General features: G+C 47.4%; 2 protein-coding genes across 7 annotated transcripts in view; one reads left to right on the top strand and one right to left on the bottom strand.

The window, feature by feature from the left end:
- Positions 1 to 17,975, top strand: part of LOC309539925 (kyphoscoliosis peptidase-like) — a 360,319-nt gene that overhangs the window by 145,186 nt on the left and 197,158 nt on the right. The gene's annotated exons all lie outside the window — the stretch shown is intronic.
- Positions 1 to 17,975, bottom strand: part of SLC4A11 (solute carrier family 4 member 11) — a 251,928-nt gene that overhangs the window by 117,148 nt on the left and 116,805 nt on the right. For all 6 annotated transcript variants that reach the window (XM_082236390.1, XM_082236389.1, XM_082236394.1 and 3 more), the window contains exon 3: positions 6,589 to 6,741. In XM_082236390.1, coding sequence (XP_082092516.1) covers positions 6,589 to 6,741 — 153 coding nt within the window. The remainder of the gene's footprint in view (positions 1 to 6,588; positions 6,742 to 17,975) is intronic.

The raw sequence follows: 17,975 nt of genomic DNA, 5'->3' as shown, positions 1-17,975 counted from the left end.
GTCATTGTGGGGATAAAATGAGGAGGCAAAGAATCGCGTGCAGCACCTTTAACTCTTCAGAGGAAAGGTGGGATAAAAATGTAACGGTCATCACTGTAGACTCTCTTCCTCCTGGATTCTGTTCCATCAAGCTGAGGTGTTAAATAAAAAATAATAAAAAACCCTCTCCTGAAAAGGCTTTTAAGGTAGTTTACCATTACATAAGGTAAAGTGATCCCTGACCATTAGGTCCAGTCGTGGCCGACACTGGGGTTGTGGCGCTCATCTCGCTTTACTGGTCGAGGGAGCCGGCGTACAGCTTCCAGGTCATGTGGCCAGGATGACTAAGCTGCTTCTGGCGAACCAGAGCAGCGCACGGAAACGCCATTTACCTTCCTGCCAGAGCGGTATCTATTTATCTACTTGCACTTTGACATGCTTTTGAACTGCTAGGTTGGCAGAAGCAGGGACTGAGCAATGGGAGCTCACTGCGTTGTGGGGATTCGAACCGCCGATCTTCTGATCGGCAAGTCCTGGGCTCTGTGGTTTAACCCACAGCGCCACCCGCATCCCTTACCGCTACATAGCATGGACAAATTTAATGATGAAAAGCCTGCAACTTGAAGCGCCATATCTGCACAGGAGTGCAGCGTGATTTGGCGCTTGTGCGAAGCACAATTTAGCTCTACTGCACATGCGCGAGCAGCGAAACCCAGAAATAACCCTTTCTGGCACTTCCGGGTCACCCCAGGACGCAACCTGAAAAAACGTAACATGAAGCAAATGTAACATGAGGTATGACTGTATACCAAAACTGCTTCTCAGATAGGAGAACGAAGCACTGAGCAAAGACTAGGCATGCCTCCTGAGCACAGATTAAAACTTAACATTTAAAGATTAGCAGAGCAAGGTGTTTCGTTTCGTTTTGACAAATGGTGTCAATCACACCAAAAAAGGATGTCTGTCTCTGGCAATGTTTCAGCTCTCTTTGTGAAAACATTTAATTATTGCAATTGCTCTCACTTGCATCATCTTGCAGATCAAATCTGATTGGCTATGTAGTATTTTGACATGTTCCCTGATTGGCTGAGACATCCATGGACCAATACAGCCAAGGGAGAAATCAGCCACCACCAAATTGGACAACCCTTAACAGGCCTTAGCCTTCCTACCTCAACCAAAATTGCCAGTTTTTGCAGGAAACTGGGACACATTTGTGTGCAGCTGTGGAGTTCAATTAATCATTAATTTCAGAATGTGGCAGCAGCAGTCTAATGGGCAATAACAATAATATTTGAACAGCCTGTGTGCTTAGATTAAATTTGAATGCACTGCATTTTTAAATTGCTCTTCTACAGTGCATAATGATTTGGAAGAGATACTTTAGAAACTAAGCGTGTCGCGCAATTTCTAGGAAGCACTAACGCCCAGAGAAATTTATATTCTAACAGCCTTCTGAAGACTGAGGTTGCATGAGTCATACCTATGAGCCCGTGCATAGAGAGCGGACGGCTTCAAATTTTATTTAACTCTTCATTGTTAAAAGTGAGTCTCTGAGATGTGCAGTGGCCTCTGTGCAATCTGTTCCCAAGAAATTGCTATCAAAGAGATACAGTACCAAACGTTCAAGTAGGAATTTCTCCCTTCCATCAAATAGTGATGGCTGTGAGAACTTAGCCAAAGAACCCCAAACCAAGTCTTTGGTCCAGGGAGCGAGAGAGTCCGTTCGACTCTCCAACAGCTCTTACCACCAGAAAGTTCTTCCCTACGTTTAGTCGAAATCTCCTTTCTTGTAACTTGAAGCCTTGGGTTTGAGTTCTACCCTCCAGAGTGGGAGAAAAAAAGCTTGTTCCCTCTCTCAAGTGACAACCCTTAAGATGCCTATCACATCTCCTCCGTCTCCTCTTTTCCTGGTTGTTGTTGTTTAGTCATTTAGTCGTGTCCGACTCTTCGTGACCCCCTGGACCAGAGCACACCAGGCACTCCTGTCTTCCACTGCCTCCCGCAGTTTGGTCAAACTCATGCTGGTAGCTTCGAGAACACTATCCAACCATCTCATCCTCTGTCATCCCCTTCTCCTTGTGCCCTCCATCTTTCCCAACATCAGGGTCTTTTCCAGGGAGTCTTCCAGGGAGTCTTTTCCTGGTTAAACATACCCAATTCCCTCAACCATTCCTCATCAGGCTTGGTTTTCAGGCCTTTGATCATCTTGGCTGGCCTCCTCTGTACATGTCCCAGCTTGTCCACAGCCTTCTTCCATTGTGGTACCCAGAACTGGAAACAATAGTGGTGTGGTATGACCAAGGCACAATAGAGCAGTACTTCCTTTGACCCTGTCGATGCAGCCTAGAACAGCATTAGCTTTATTTGCTGCTGGATCCACTAAGATCCCTAGATCCACAAGACAAAATATGGAATGGCGGTTACTAGCAGCCCTAAGAGCCCACCAGAGTTTAGGAGGAAGAGTAACAGGAAGGGTGACATGTTATTTTAGAGCATACAAGTCAACTCCTAGGGGCTGAGGTCTTTTCAGCCCCGCCAATAAATTATTTGTGAGGGCCTAGCCTCCCCAAAGTTGACGGCCGTTGCCATTCAAATGGTGTGTGATCAATGATGTGGGGGGGTGGGGCTTATCTGCACCCCGCAATATTTTATTCAAGTTGCCCCCCCCCCCGTTTTAGAGAACGGATTGTCAGTTTCTGGACGTGCATAAAGAGGTGCGCCACCTTCTCCAAAGTGCGCCAACCTCTCTCATGCGCTGTTATTATTTACTTGGGAAAACTTGCAAACTGCTTAATCAAAAAGAAATACCTTGTTTCTCAAACGGCTTAGTTGACGAATAAATCGGTTCCCAAACGCCGAAAACCCGGAAGTAAGTGTTCCGGTTTTTGAATGTTTTTCGGAAGCTGAACATCCGACGCAGCTTCTGTTTAACTGCAGGAACCTCCTGCAGCCAATCGGAAGCCGTGCCTTGGTTTTCGAATGGTTTTGGGAGTCGAACGGATTAAGTTTGAGAAGCAAGGTTCCACTATACATCTCTAGGCAGGGTATATAAAGCGATCATCCATGATGCACAGATAGTAATCAGCAGATTTTTTTAAAAAAAAACCACTAGTGTATATATAACTAAACAATGTGTCTGGGTAGCCTTACTGGCATGGAGTGACGTTTTTAGAAGAAGTCGTAAAAGAGCATAGCAAAAGTGCCTGCCCATTGTTAACAGGCAGGCAGTTCCAGGCAGAACTCAGGTCTAGCTCAGAGGTTTCCCATCGCCGCATCTGGCTGGCCCCTGGATTGGATGAGCCTTTGGCCTGATCCGGCAGCCGGACCTTAGCTGTCAACTTTCCCCTTTTTTAAAGGGAAATTCCCTTATTCTGAATAGGATTCCTCGCAAGAAAAGGGAAAAGTTGGCAGCTATGAGCCGGACTTCTCTCTGCACTGCAAGACAGACGCCTCACAGCTGTGGGCCAAGCGTTATACGGCGCATGTTTGGGTTCAGCAGGCGATGGGAGTCACGTAACTTGCAGCTTGCGAAAGCAGCAGGGGAAACGGCCTTAGACCCGCCGGGGAAAGCTAAGAGCAAGGGGCCGGCATCCTCTATTCATTCCGGCGAGGGTTTTTTCCCTCTGCAGTCAAACAATGCTAATTCACAAGGGCAGGATTTTTCGAATAGCAGAGAGGCAAATAATGGCACAATCGATTGCGTAAACAGAATAGCAAGATAGGGACGCAGCGGGGGCACAATGAGCAGGCCGGCATTCTGGCATTCCTCCATGCACACCCCCACGGGAAGGTGCTAAATTTAGCTGCCCCTCATTTCGCCTCGCCTCGCCCTGCGTCCACCTCCCCACCCAACCCTCCGGGGGCCGCTGGGCTTATTGCATTGTCAGCGCCGGCGTATCTCAAGGTGCAGAGAGAAGAAAGCGCCTCGTGGTGCAAGGAGAAAGATGGAAAGATATACATCGCAGTTCATGGGAGAGAAACATAGCAGGAGCTAATGCAGATGAGTCAAGGAGGTGGTTTCTCCCTAGGCGAAGAAGGGCAGCCTAGCCAGAGACAGTGAGAGAGATGCGCTACACAGGGCCACAGAAACATAAGAAATTGCTTTGTGCCAAATCAGAGCACCGGTCCATTTAACTCAGTGTGGTCTACATTGTCTGGCAGCAGTTTTCCAGCTGAGCTACTGTCATGGACTGGCTGGATGCAGAGGAGTGGGAGGGAGGCAACCGCTGGGAATTGCCAGGGGAAGAAAGCTCAGAGTCAGGGGATTAGTGGTGGGTCAGAGGGAGAAGAGGGAGCAGACTGGGAGGAAGAGGCAGCAGGGTTTCGTGAGCTGGGAGAGTCTGTGGCAGAGAGCAGTCCAGAATCAGAGGCAAAAGCAAAGGTTGGAGAGTAGGGGAGGGGCCAAGAGGCAGCGATGAGGCTGAAGAATCCAGGGAGTATCTCCCTCCTGCTGCAACCAGCTCCCCTCCCCAGTGGTCTCCCAGAACCAGAAGAGGTATGAAGCGGGAGGAGCAAATTCTGGCATGGTGGCATAGTCTCAGATTGCTTGGGAAGGACCCAGGAAGGGAGGAGACTTAGGGAACTGTGGGATCTTCAGTCTCCACAACAGGGGCAAGATCTACCAATTCGAGTTGCTGAGCTTGCTAGGCCTGACCTCCTGCGTCAACCTTGTTTCTGTGAGTAAACAGTTAACTTCGCTGATGCCGTGTGATTTCTTGCTGACCTGCTCCTGACAGCTACAGTCTTTTCTTTCAATTTTAAGAACGAAGGAAGTGCTTTATACTGGACCAGGATATTGGGCCATCAAGCTGACTGGCAGCAGGGGTTCAGATGGGCTTTACAGGGGGTTACCAGTGTGGTGCCCAAGGGCACATCTGCAGAGGCCTTCCCTGGTGCCCACAGTGTCCCCTTCCCCCACCTTTCCTCTTGCTGAAATTAAGCATGGAGGCAGCATTCTGTTGAAGGCAACTGAAGAGATTTGTGGTGTGTGCTTGGTTGCAGTGTGTGTGTGTGTGTGTGTGTGTGTGTGTGTGCAATTCTCACAACAGTTTCCCCCGCCTGGAAATGTATCCATAGGCCCAAAATGTTTGACAACCCCTGGCACGGAACGAGATTTCCCAGAAGCTCAGGCACCTGCTGTTGTGCTAACACAGTCAGCAAACATCGCAGATGGAAGCGAAGACAAGCGGGACATTACGGGGGAAATTATGTATTGTAAAAATGATGCAGACGACTCTTTGTGCCTCTGTTGTGCCCGTGCTTTGTTCTCCTCCTGATGCGATCAACTGTACCATTATACACCTCGTTGCATATAGAAACATGACACAAACGCACATGCAAACAGAGTTTCAAATAAAAAAACCTTCCAATTCTTCTGCAAATAGAAAGCAGCCTGTGTCTTCAAAATTGACTTCCGTAGTCTTAGGTGTGTGTTTTTTGTGGGGGGAGAGCATTCTGTTAAGTCTTAACAATTTAGGGGCTAATTCAGTGTTTCCCAGCTTTTTACAAATCTCTCTCTGGGAAGATGGAAGTATTTTCCAAGTGTGCCAGGAAAAGGATATTTTTTTAAGGGCAGCCTCTTTACCCATCTCTCCCTCTGCTTAGGCCAGTCCACCCAGCCTTGGCTCAACTTGTATTAGTCGCACGGTCACACCTACAGAAGTGAGGCCAATTCCTGTTTGAGTTCAATACACACCCCAAAGAGTCTTCCCATTCTGAACACTTATGCGCCGTCACACAACCGAGTCCTCTAACAGGTGCCAAGACGACCGCCTTGTGCAAAATGAGAAATGGCCCCGTTCTCGTTCGCACAACACTGTAAACCATGGGTAAGCTTAACTATGGTTTAAAGGTGAACTCATAGCCTGGTGTTGCACGGGGAGAAGATCACAGCCGCTACTTGGAGTTGAGACGTGTTTTGGTTTAGTGTTAACATCCAAACAAAGGCTTGTTGGGATAGAGATAAACCATGAGTCTGGGCTTGGATACAAGGTTCAATCAAACCATGGTTTAGTTGCCAGTAGCGTGGCGGCAGCAGGACCAGAGAAGGAGCAAAGGAGGGATGATTTTCTCCCCATCACCAACACAATGGTATCCACCTTTAAGCCATCGTTAAGCTTAAAAGGTAAAGGGACCCCTGACCATTAGGTCCAGTCGTGACCGACTCTGGGGCTGCGGTGCTCATCTCGCTTTATTGGCCGAGGGAGCCGGCATACAGCTTCCGGGTCATGTGGCCAGCATGACTAAGCCGCTTCTGGCGAACCAGAGCAGCGCACAGAAACGCCGTTTACCTTCCCACCGGAGTGGTACCTATTTATCTACTTGCACTCTGACGTGCTTTCGAACTGCTAGGTTGGCAGAAGCAGGGACCGAGCAACGGGAGCTCACCCCGTTGCAGGGATTCAAACTGCCGACCTTCTGATTGGCAAGTCCTCGTCTCTGTGGTTTAACCCACAGCGCCACCCGCGTCCCATCGTTAAACTTAGCTGCGATCTAAAAAGTGATGTGCAAAGCAGGCCATGGAAAACAATTTTACAACCAGACAGGAATTTATGAGAGAGAGACACACCAAGATGGTCTCAGGTCTGAAGGACGCAGCATCCTTACCTGTAACGTTCTGCTGTACATCCAAGTTGACATTCACAAAGAACCTGATGCTGTCCCCGGAGACGATCGAGGAATTGACGGTGTCAAAAAGTTCTTCACCCCCGACTTCTTCTTTGGTCTCACAGCCATCGTCCGTATCGCACTTAAGGTAGCCTGCAAGAAGAGAGAGACTGTTTTATTGCTCACTCTCTGCCACACATCTCAGGGAATCAAAGCAAAGTCTTATCAAGGTGTTTTTTGCAAAGGCAGAACAAAGCAGCCATTTTTGCTCTCGGCGGAACCATGTTGTTCCCACCAGGCACGTTCCAAGCGTATTCTCTGAGCGGGTCAAAGGAATTTCAGACTCAGGAGGGAGAAATAAGAAAAAGGTACCAGAGCAATAAATTGGCTTCGTGCAACTTAAAGGCTGACCAAAGCTTGCCTTTTGTAATTGCTCCTTGAAGTCAAGAGGGTTCAAAACTTAAAGAAAAGAAGAGAGAAAGCAGAGAGCCTCCACATTTTAATAAAATCTTGTTCCAGGATTTTGGGGAAAGTCCAAGAGGAAGATGCAATAAAATGAACACTATAAAGGGAGTTGGAGCATTGGAAGGTGCCTTCCACTGAATCAGGCCACGGGTCCTTCTAACTCAGAACTGCCCACACTGGCTGGCAGCAGCTCTCTGCGGTTTCAGGTCTTTCCCCCAGCCATACCTGGAAATGGGAAGGACTGAACCAGGGACCTTCTGCATGCAGAACAGATGCCCTACCATTTTACTATAGCCCTTGCCCTTGCACAAGAGATCAACGGAATACAGGACAGTTATAGCAAGCTCAGTTGGTTAAAGCATGCTGGTGACAGTGCCAAGGTTGCAGGTTCGATCCCTGTAAGAGACAGCTGCCTATTCCTGCACGGCAAGGGGGTGGACTTGATGATTCTCAGGGTCCCTGCCAACTCTATCATTCTAGGTCAGGCTATTTGGGTGTCCAGCCCAACCTTGAGAGCACGCTGCCAGTGCCTCTCCAAGTCTTCTGGCGTCTTCCATATCACCTGCTACCTTCATCCTTCTGAGATGAACTGAACCTGGAGCTTCCTGCACACAAATCATTTATTTACAGTGGAACCTTGGTTCTCGAACTTAATCCGTTCGACTCCCGAAACCGTTCGAAAACCAAGACATGGTTTCTGATTGGCTGCAGGAGCTTCCTGCACTCAAGCGGAAACTGCGGCGGACGTTTGGCTTCCGAAAAAGTCTGCAAACCGGAACACTTATGTTATGTACTGAGTTGAATAGGATTCAAAATGCAGCAGTCTGATTGGTCCTAGAATAATAGGACCCAAAATGCAGCAGTCTGATTGGTCCACAGGAGCCACCCAATCCAGCTCCAGGTGGAAGTGAATCCAGAACCTGATTGGCCTACAGGAGAATCCCGGAATTGGCCAATCACGTGGGGCCCATTGTGTAAATAATGTATATAAAGCAGACATTCTGGGGGAACTTCCATTCCTCCTCAACACTATGAGCTGAATAAAGAGCATGAAATCCACTCTCGACTCCGAGTATATTTCAACTTCTGGGTTTTTGGCGTTCGGGAGCCAATTTGTCTGTTAAGTAAGCCTTTTGAGAAGCAAGGTACTGCTGTATTTCCATATGCCCATCGCTTTTCTTCCATCTTGGAACCCGGGGCAGCAGCTTACGGTTCCCTTGCAGCCTCCCACTGCTCAGACTCAGACCTGGCTTCCTCCCCAAAGTACAGCTACTACATTTAAGCAGGAGCCCTCGAGGAAATCTGGTTTCTGTGCGTTCCGACGGGAACCGATCCATGTCACACAAAGACAGCAAGCATCCTTTTAAGGCTGCCATCTTCAGGCTGGATTCTGAACACGTCCTTGGACAACTAGGCTGCTCCGCGCCAGTCGCCAGAAAGGTTTCGTTTCAACATTTCCCACTCGCTCCTATTACATCATGCAACGCATGTTCAGCATACAGAGTTTGCTGCTGCAAAGAGGAGACAGAGACAGCCTCCAGCTGAGATGGCTTTGAAAGGCAGGTGAGGAAACAAACTTCACTCGTATATGTTCATCTCACTGGTGATTGGAGGGGATGGGTATTGGTCTAATGCAAAACAGGCAGCTCTTCGTGAGAGCATGCACTGTGCCACAGCGTCCCAAACCACCCGGAATGAGAACTACCAGGAATTTTTGAGATACGGACACACGGGGTTTTGATTGCAGAAACAATACTGGGGGGGGGGGGTGAAGAATCACACCTAGATTGCCAGCCGGATTAAATTAATTAGAAGTGCTTCGCTCGCTTTTTTTAACATCTTGCAAGCACAAATTATTGGCTTGATGTAGACATGCCGCAGTGAACTGGCTCTAAAGGATTAAGCAGCCCAAGTAGTCTTGCAACATGCAATTGGTTTAATAATAGGAGGTTCACGGGCTTTTTCATAAACAATCGCTCCTGGGGAAAGCGAGCTAATGTTTCAAGCGTCACCTAGTTTTTAAACAATGTGGGGATCTGTTTGCTCTTCGGTTATGACAGGGCAAAACGTGGGTGGAGAACAAGAACTACCCCCGTGTAGCTGAGGAAAGATGGGGTGCAAAAGGCAATAACAAAAAAATGTGATTTATTTAGAGAAATATTTCTATACCGCCGTAGCATGAAATAATAATAATAATAATAATACATTTTTATTTATATCCCGCCTTCCCCAGCCGAAGCCGGGCTCAGAGCGGCTAACAACAGTAAAAGTAACACAGTTTACATAAAATCACAATCAATTAATTGACATGCATTCTAAAATCAATTCATTCTAAAATCAATTCAGAATCAAATTAATGGCAACCATTGGGCTAGAGTTCTATGAGAATTGCCAAGGGAGGGGGTCAGACTGTGCCTTGGCCAAAGGCCTGGTGGAACACCTCTGTCTTGCAGGCCCTGCGGAAAGATATCAAGTCCTGCAAGGCCCTAGTCTCTTGGGACAGAGCGTTCCACCAGATCGGGGCCACAGCCGAAAAAGCCCTGGCTCTGGTTGAGGCCAGCCTAACCTCCCTGTGGCCCAGGAGCTCCAAGATGTTTTTATTTGAAGACCGTAAGGTCCTCCGTGGGACATACCAGGAGAGGCGATGCCCAGCGTCAAAAGGTAACACCTTTTTTCAAAGTTAGGGAAGCCAATCTTTTTGCTATTAAGAGCTGTATTCCTGGACAGCCCAGTTCAGTGTTTTCAACCAGTGTGTCGTGGCACCCTGGGGTGCCTTGAATGATGGTCAGTCGTGCCACGGGCAGCACTGGCCTCTGTCCCTCTTTCCATCCCTGATGAACCTCTTGCATCTCTGCCTCCCCAAGCCTTGCACAGCTGTTTCTTGCAGCAGCCCTGGCCACAAGCTCTCCAGGTGAATGGCGTCTCTGGTGCTGGCCAGGGGGTGCTTCCCAGGCCCCTGTGGGGCAGTGTGAAGAGGCATCTCTCTTTGGGGCAAAGGGGGCAGCTTGGGGAGCAGGGGCAGTAGCAATGGCTGCCCAGAGGACTCCCAAGGAGAGGGGAGAGGAGGGAACGCCCCACAAGGGAGGGTTTCAAAAAACATGATAGACCGCCAGCTCCACAGGCAAAGGGGTGACCTAACAGGGCTCCTGAGCCCCACAGGGGAGCCACAGAAAGAATGCAGTTGGTCAAGGGAGCCGTGGACCCAAAAAGGTTGAAAACGTCTGGCTCAGTTTGGTTAGAGAGTGATGCTGATAACGCCAAGGTTGCAGGTTCGGTCCCCGTATGGGGCAGCAACATTTTCCTGCCTTGCAGGGGGTTGGACTAGATGATCCTCAGGGTCTCTTCCAACTCAACCATTCAATAATAATAATAATAATAATAATAATAATAATAATTTATTATTTATACCCCGGCCACCTGGCTGGGTTTCCCCAGCCACTCTGGGCGGCTCCCAACAGAATATTAAAATACAATAACCTATTAAACATTAAAAGCTTCCCTAAACAGGGCTGCCTGTTGATTCCATAAGTCAGGGGTAGGCAAACTAAGGCCCGGGGGCCGGATCCGGCCCAATCGCCTTCTCAATCCGGCCCCCGGACAGTCCGGGAATCAGCGTGTTTTTACATGAGTAGAATGTGTCCTTTTATTTAAAATGCATCTCTGGGTTATTTGTGGGGCCTGCCTGGTGTTTTTATATGAGTAGAGTGTGTGCTTTTATTTAAAACGCATCTCTGGGTTATTTGGGGGGCATAGGAATCCATTCATTCCCCCCCAAAAAAATATAGTCTGGCCCACCACATGGCCTGAGGGATGGTGGACCGACCTACAGCTGAAAAAGGTTGCCGACCCCTACCATAAGAAATCCATTAGGGGGCTGCATGTGGATTGTGCGTGGGGTACCAGAGAAGGAAATGGATGGGGCCACCTCTTTTCTCTTCCAGCCACCCCATTGCCTTTCTCTCTTTTTAAAAAAATATATATTTATTAACTTTTCAAAGTTTATACAAAAAAGACAAAAAACAAAAATACAAAAAATTAAAAACACATATAATCTCACTCACTTGTTTTCTTTTAACTTATTTCTCGGACCTCCTCATACCTCCCCTTTTTGTATTCCAATTCAGATTATTCCTTCAGCAAATCCTCTCCCTTAATTTTCACTTAATTTTACACCTTCCTTTCTTCTCCCCCCCCCCAATTATCTTAATCATTACAGCTAATAACCCCTTAAATTCAGTGGTTATTCTCTCTCTGTGTAGCAGGCAGGTATCACATCATTCTTGCCAGAGATCTGAACTGAATTGTTTGCAGAGAGCTTTTGAAATTAGGGGTTGTTTTTTTTGGGGGGGGGCTTGCAAACATTAGGCAAAAGACATGAGGTTGCCCACATGTTTTAAAGAGATTGGGGGAACAGACAGAAACCAGTCAATCACTTCTTTGAATCTGTATCCCAATCTAATAACAGTTGAACTTAAGACAGAGGGGTTATTTTTCAATTAACCGACAAGCAGCGCAGGGTATGTGTCATAATTGGTTTTTGCAGACACTCATGCTTTTATTTATTTTTTTAAAAAATCACACCCTGCTTTTCACATGTGTCTCAAAGCAGCTGACAAAGAAAAACAAACAAAATCATAAATAAATTTTGCTTTGAGCTTAGAAGGCAAGAGAGCAGATCTGCATCGGCGCTGTGAGTGCATGCAACAAGATTTATGGAATTATTGGCAAGAGATATCAGAAAGGCGGACGTCTGAGCCAGATTTCACCTATTATTAAACACTGCCACTTGATAACCAAAATTGCTTCTGAGCGGTTCGTAAAACAAATAATAATAATAATTGCACAACATTCTGTGCAAATTTCCTTTCGTGCAACGACCACCATCTGTTAAAACTGCTAAGTGGCACATGGTGCTACTTTCTCCCTTTTTTGTAAGAACCACCTTCGACTTCAGTGTCTCGGATCTCTGCTGTATCCATTTCTATTAGGTTTTAGCATCAATCAGACTGTCCTTGCTTCGGCTGCAAAAAAGAATTCTGCGCTTATCAACACTGGCAACCACCCAAAGGCCGGTGAATGATATTTCCTACCTTTCTGCAAGAATCTACAAGACGCAGAAGAATGCATCGAAATCTCTTGGAATTTGGGGAGGTTCTTTCGTTTTAGAATTCTGCAAAACACCTTGGGAGATGGGTGTGCATTGCAAGGGATCATCACCTTGTCGTGGGGAGTGGGCTTGACGTTCCTAAGACCCTTGTGAGCGAAGCCGTCGGGAATCTCGTACTCCCAGCAGGCTCACCCAAGGCGGAAAGGTCAAAGGGAAGGAGGTGGACAAAGAATGATCCAAGAAGTTCTCAATGGAAGAACAGGTGGATGATAACAAGCGGTATGTTACAATGGCTGTGAAGGCTGCAGCAGATAAGAATCTACTGGTCGTGGTGATGCTCATGCCATCGGAATACAGTGGTACCTCTGGTTAAGAACTTAATTTGTTCTGAAACTGTTCTTAACCTGAAGCACCACTTTAGCTAATGGGGCCTCCCGCCGCCGCACGATTTCTGTTCTCATTCTGAAGCAAAGTTCTTAACCCGAGGTACTATTTCTGAGTTAGTGGAGTCTGTAATCTGAAGCGTCTGTAACCTAAAGCGTCTGTAACCCAAGGTACCACTGTAGAGCCTTACTGCGAAGACTGTGCACTGGTCAGTGTGCACTGATCTGCACACACAAAACAAATTCACGCACAGGCGTCTTCCAAAAACCCATTCCTAACCCAAAGTCCCACGGCAATCGGCAATTGATGCAAACCCTCGCCATGCTCAACTCCCACCCGGGAACCAATGTCCCCACTGCGGAAGGACGTGTGGATCCAGAATTGGCCTCCACAGTCGCTTACGAACCCACTGTTAAAACCATGTTTATGGAAGACAGTCTTACTCGACAAAGTGATTGCCGAAGGAAGAAGAAGAAGGAGGAGGAGGAGGAGGAGGAGCTTGGATTTGATATCCCGCTTTATCACTACCCTAAGGAGTCTCAAAGCGACTAACATTCTCCTTTCCCTTCTTCCCCCACAACAAACACTCTGTGAGGTCAGTGGGGCTGAGAGACTTCAGAGAAGTGTGACTAGCCCAAGGTCACCCAGCAGCTGCATGTGGGGGAGCGGGGAAGCGAACCCGGTTCACCAGATTACGAGTCCACTGCTCTTAACCACTACACCACACTGGTGCAGAAGAAGAAGAAGCAAGGGGGAGCAGGAAGAGACATGTCTAACCCAACTCGCGGCAACTGCTTTCCCACTGAACTCTACCCCGCTGCTGCACCAACCCTGTGGGTTCTAGATAAGCACGGATCCAGAGAGCTGTTGGGGTAAGAGAGAAAGGGTTGAAGCACCCTCCTACTGCACCAACATGCAAACAAATCACATGTGTGCAATAAAATGGGGGGGGAGACAGAAGAGTCGGAGTAGCAGGCTTGCTAAGGTGTAAAAGACTGAATCAGGTAAGTGTTGGAGATGCAAAGAGATGGAGGGAACGTTCTCTCAGATGCGGTGGACCTATTAAATGGTAAAAGGGTATTGGGAAATGATCCATAATGAATTGAAAAAAGTGTTTAAAAGGAGTGTTCCAAAAAAACCCCCCAGAGTCCTTTCTTTTGGGGATAATTCAGATGGAAATTACCAGGTGTCAAAAAAGGTTATTTATGTATGCCACTACTGCAGCTTGTGTTTCGTTAGCCCCAAAATGGCGAACGAGCGAGGTCCCAACTAAAGAAGAATGGCAACTTAAGCTGATGGAATACGCGCAGCTTGCGGACTTAACATAAGAGAACAAGAAGATCATACGTTTAGAGAAGATTGGAAAATGTTTATTGAATATATGGGGGGGGGACTGTATACACTTGAAAACGCTGGCAGCATTAAGATAAATTCAACAGTGTAAATAAGTCTTGATGGATGTAACAATAGAATACTGAATGGTTCAGTTTATGTAAAATATGCAGGGATTTATGATATGGAAAATGAAGCATGGAAGGAGAAGAAGGGAAGTCCTTGATATTTTAAGGATGCTTTTTTAAAAGAAAAATAAATAATAAACATCCAGAAGAAGAAGAAGAAGAAGAAGTGGTCACAGTGTATATGGTTATATGGCTGCCTCTTGAGTTGGCAAAGACCGTAGCTCAGTGGCAGAGCACTAGCCGTGCAAGCAGAAGGTCCCGGGTTCGAGTCCTGGCATCCCCCAGGAGGCCTGCCAACTGGTGTAAATCACAAGCGGGGGGGCGCACTGAGAAGCAGCTTCCGGATTTCCCATGGGCATCTGGTTGGTCCCTGTGAGAATGGAGTGCAGGAGCAGAATCCTAGAGTTGGAAGGCACCCAGTGCTCATCTAGTCCAACCCGCTTTGGCCCCATCCAGCGGGCAGGATTTCCTTATGTTCTGAAAAAGATGCTTGAAATGCCTGAACTGGTTCTTCCTTTTTTTTAATCCTGAAAATAATTGTTTGTGTGTCAACACAGCTTGAAGAACCGCACAAACCTTTAAGTCGCACAGATCGCTCGGGATTTGTCTTAAAGTGAGCCCTGCGGCACTATTCCCGACAGCGCTGGAGCGCTGCATTTAATCTATAATCTAGCTCTCATACGAAAGAGAGAATTTGCACGCAAAATCAGAAGGCTTCATCCTCGGCCTTTTCCAGCCAGCTCCGGCTCCCCCAACCCCCCCCCCCTTCACCCTTTTCCTTTTCTAAACTTGTCAGTTTGGCGGCGGGTGGGGAGGGGGGGCAGATGCTTTAAATACAAATCAGACAGAATTGGCAAGACTTTTCGCGAAGTATTCCCAGTATCAACATTCCCTTACCCTCCCCCCCTTTCCCACCCCCAATATAAACAAGCCGGAGAGTCTCAAGCCTTTTCCTAACGGAGACCCCAGAATACACTATAAACTGTAGCCTTCTCCATCTGGTTTCCTTAAGTCTTTGGCTGCAAGTGGGAAGGAATGTAAACCATTCTGCAGGTTTTGAGATGCCTCAAGATGGCATGAAGTCTTAACTACAGGTGAGATGGCAAATGGCAGGAGGCGGAACAGGCAAAACGGAAAAACTGTGGGCACATGTTGCTTTCGGCTCTTTTCGGTTTCCTCGGATCCTTGTCCTTTGCACCATCCTACAGCAATGCTGGGACGCGGGTGGCGCTGTGGGTTAAACCACAAAGCCTAGGACTTGCCGATCAGAAGGTCGGTGGTTCAAATCCCCGCGATGGGGTCAGCTCCCGTTGCTCGGCCCCTGCTCCTGCCAACCTAGCACTTCGAAAGCACGTCAAAGCGCAAGTACTGTATTTTTCGCTGTATAAGACGCGCTTTCCCCCTCCTAAAAAGTAAGGGGAAATGTGTGTGCATCTTATGGAGCGAATGCAGGCTGCACAGCTATCCCAGAAGCAAGAATAGCGAGAGGGATTGCTGTGCCGCGCTCCCTCTTGCTGTTCTAGCTCCTGGCTTAGCCCCTCTATCCCTCCCCCCACCTCCCGGAAAACCCCCAAGAGCCGCACTCCCTTTAAAGAGCCATCAGTGAGGGGCTGCCCTTCTCCCTCCTTGGGGAAAAGCCTGCAAGTGCCACACACACGCTCCACGCGGCTCGTGAAAGGGAGCGCTGAGCAGAGCCTGGGACGCATATAGGCTCTGCTCAGCGCTCCCTTTATTTATTTATTTTTAAAATAATGTTTATTAAATTTTCACAGACAATAAAAAATTTCAAGATTTAAACATAAGGAAAACTTCAAGAATAAAAGCATACAAAAACAAAGCATATAAAAAATACACAGTAACAAACCATTAGAAAAAGAAAGGAAAAAAGAGAAAAACCAAAAAACAGAACAGAGAATAAATTAAGATTTTCATCTCTTATAGTTCATTCGCTAGTTTCTTGACCTCCTCACACCTCCCATTTTGTATTCCAGTTCAAATATTAAATTCAGCAAATCCTTACCCTCTAGCATTTATCCTTTATCAATCTCCATTTACATTTTCTTAAAAATATTTTTACCAATTCCACTTCTTTTCAATCAAATGTCATTTTAACATTCCTTAATTTTACAGTGCTTCTGCAAATAGTATTTAAATTTCTTCCAGTCTTCCTCCACCAACTCTTCTCCCTGGTCACGAATTCTGCCAGTCATTTCTGCCAATTCCATGTAGTCCATCACTTTCATCTGCCATTCTTCCAGTGTGGGTAGCTCCTGGGTCTTCCAATACTTCGCAATGAGTAATCTTGCTGCTGTTGTTGTTCTTTAAAGAAAATTTTTTTCTTGTATTTTTTTTCTTGTTGTTCTGTAAAGAATATTTTTTTTCTTGTATTCCCCCTCTAAAAACTAGGTGTGCCTTATCGTCAGGTGCGTCTTATGGAGCGAAAAATACGGTAGATAAATAGGTACCGCCCCGGCGGGAAGGTAAATGGCATTTCTATGCGCTGCTCTGGTTCGCCAGAAGCGGCTTAGTCATGCTGGCCACATGACCCGGAAGCTGTATGCCGGCTCCCTCGGCCAGTAAAGCGAGATGAGTGCCGTAACCCCAGAGTCGTCTGCAACTGGATCTAATGGACAGGGGTCCCTTTACCTTACAGCAATGCTTGCAATGCAATAGTCCTTCTCTGCATCCCCTCTGGTTAAAGAACCATGCATGCAGCCAGCAGTATGGATCTGCCCTAGAAAAGAGAGCCTGCCATTCCAAGACCCCTTGACAATTCACTGTGTGTATCTGTCTGTGTGTTCATTTGGTAAAACAAGGCAGACAGCAAGGAAATATCCCAGGACCATCTTGAATGGATTTGCTTCAGTAAAGCATTTGGGTTAATTCCACAGTCAGGCAAAGAATTTGGAGAGTTATAAACAAGGCAGACATACCAAACGCAATGACAAAAGTAATGGGGGGGGAATGCAATTCAAAAAGGCTGGGGGGGGGGGGAGAGAGACAGAGGAACCAGAGACAACAACTGGAGTTGTCTGGGGACCTCAGTGCCCTGGAGCAAGACTGCAGCTCTGCATTGCCAGCAAAACCAATTAGTCGATCCCTGAAGTTCGCCAAGACGGAGAGGCACTAAGCAAGGCATGTAACCAGGGAGGGCTGCAAATCGCTCAGAACCATTAATCCATGTTACTTGCAGAGGAGGGAGATGATGAAGGGGTCTCGGAAACCAAGCCTTACGAAGGACAGTTGAGAGCTGGGAAAGAGGAATTGCAGAATTGTAGAGTCAGAAAGGACCGCAAGGGTTATCTATCGTGCAGTGTGGGGCTCGAACTCCCGGCCCCGAGATTAAGAGCCTCGTGGTCTACCAACTGAGCTATCCACAGGAGATGGAGATAACAGCTATTTTCATATTGGAAGGGCTGTCACATCAAAGATGGAGCCACCATGTTTTCTCCTGCTCTACAGGGGAAGACCCAAACCAATGGAGTCAAATGACAAGAAAATAGATTCCAAGTAACTTCCTTGAGCTGTTTGGCAGTGGAATTGATGACCTCAGGAGGTGGAGGACTCATTGGAGGTTTCTAAGCAGAGGTTGGGTGGCCCGGAAACCACAACTAATCCAGAATGCGGCAGCTAGACTGGTGACTGGGAGCGGCTGCTGAGACCACATAACACCAGTCTTGAAAGATCTACACTGGCTCCCAGTACATTTCTGAGCACAATTCAAAGTGCTGGTGCTGACCTTGAAAGCCCTAAACGGCCTCGATCCAGTATACCTGAAGGAGCGTCTCCACCCCCATCGTTCTGCCCAGACACTGAGGTCCAGTGCCGAGGGCCTTCTGGTGGTTCCCTCACTGCAAGAAGCCAAGTTACAGGGAACCAGGCAGAGGGCCTTCTTGGTAGTGGCACCCACCCTGTAGAACACCCTCCGACCAGATGTCAAAGAGAATAACAACTACCAGACTATTGGAAGA

Source organism: Podarcis vaucheri (genome assembly GCF_965113315.1).
Source record: "Podarcis vaucheri genome assembly, chromosome: 9".
In the NCBI taxonomy this organism is placed as follows: domain Eukaryota; kingdom Metazoa; phylum Chordata; class Lepidosauria; order Squamata; family Lacertidae; genus Podarcis; species Podarcis vaucheri.
Note: the sequence above shows the minus strand (reverse complement) of the source record. Positions and strands in the feature narration are given on the sequence as shown.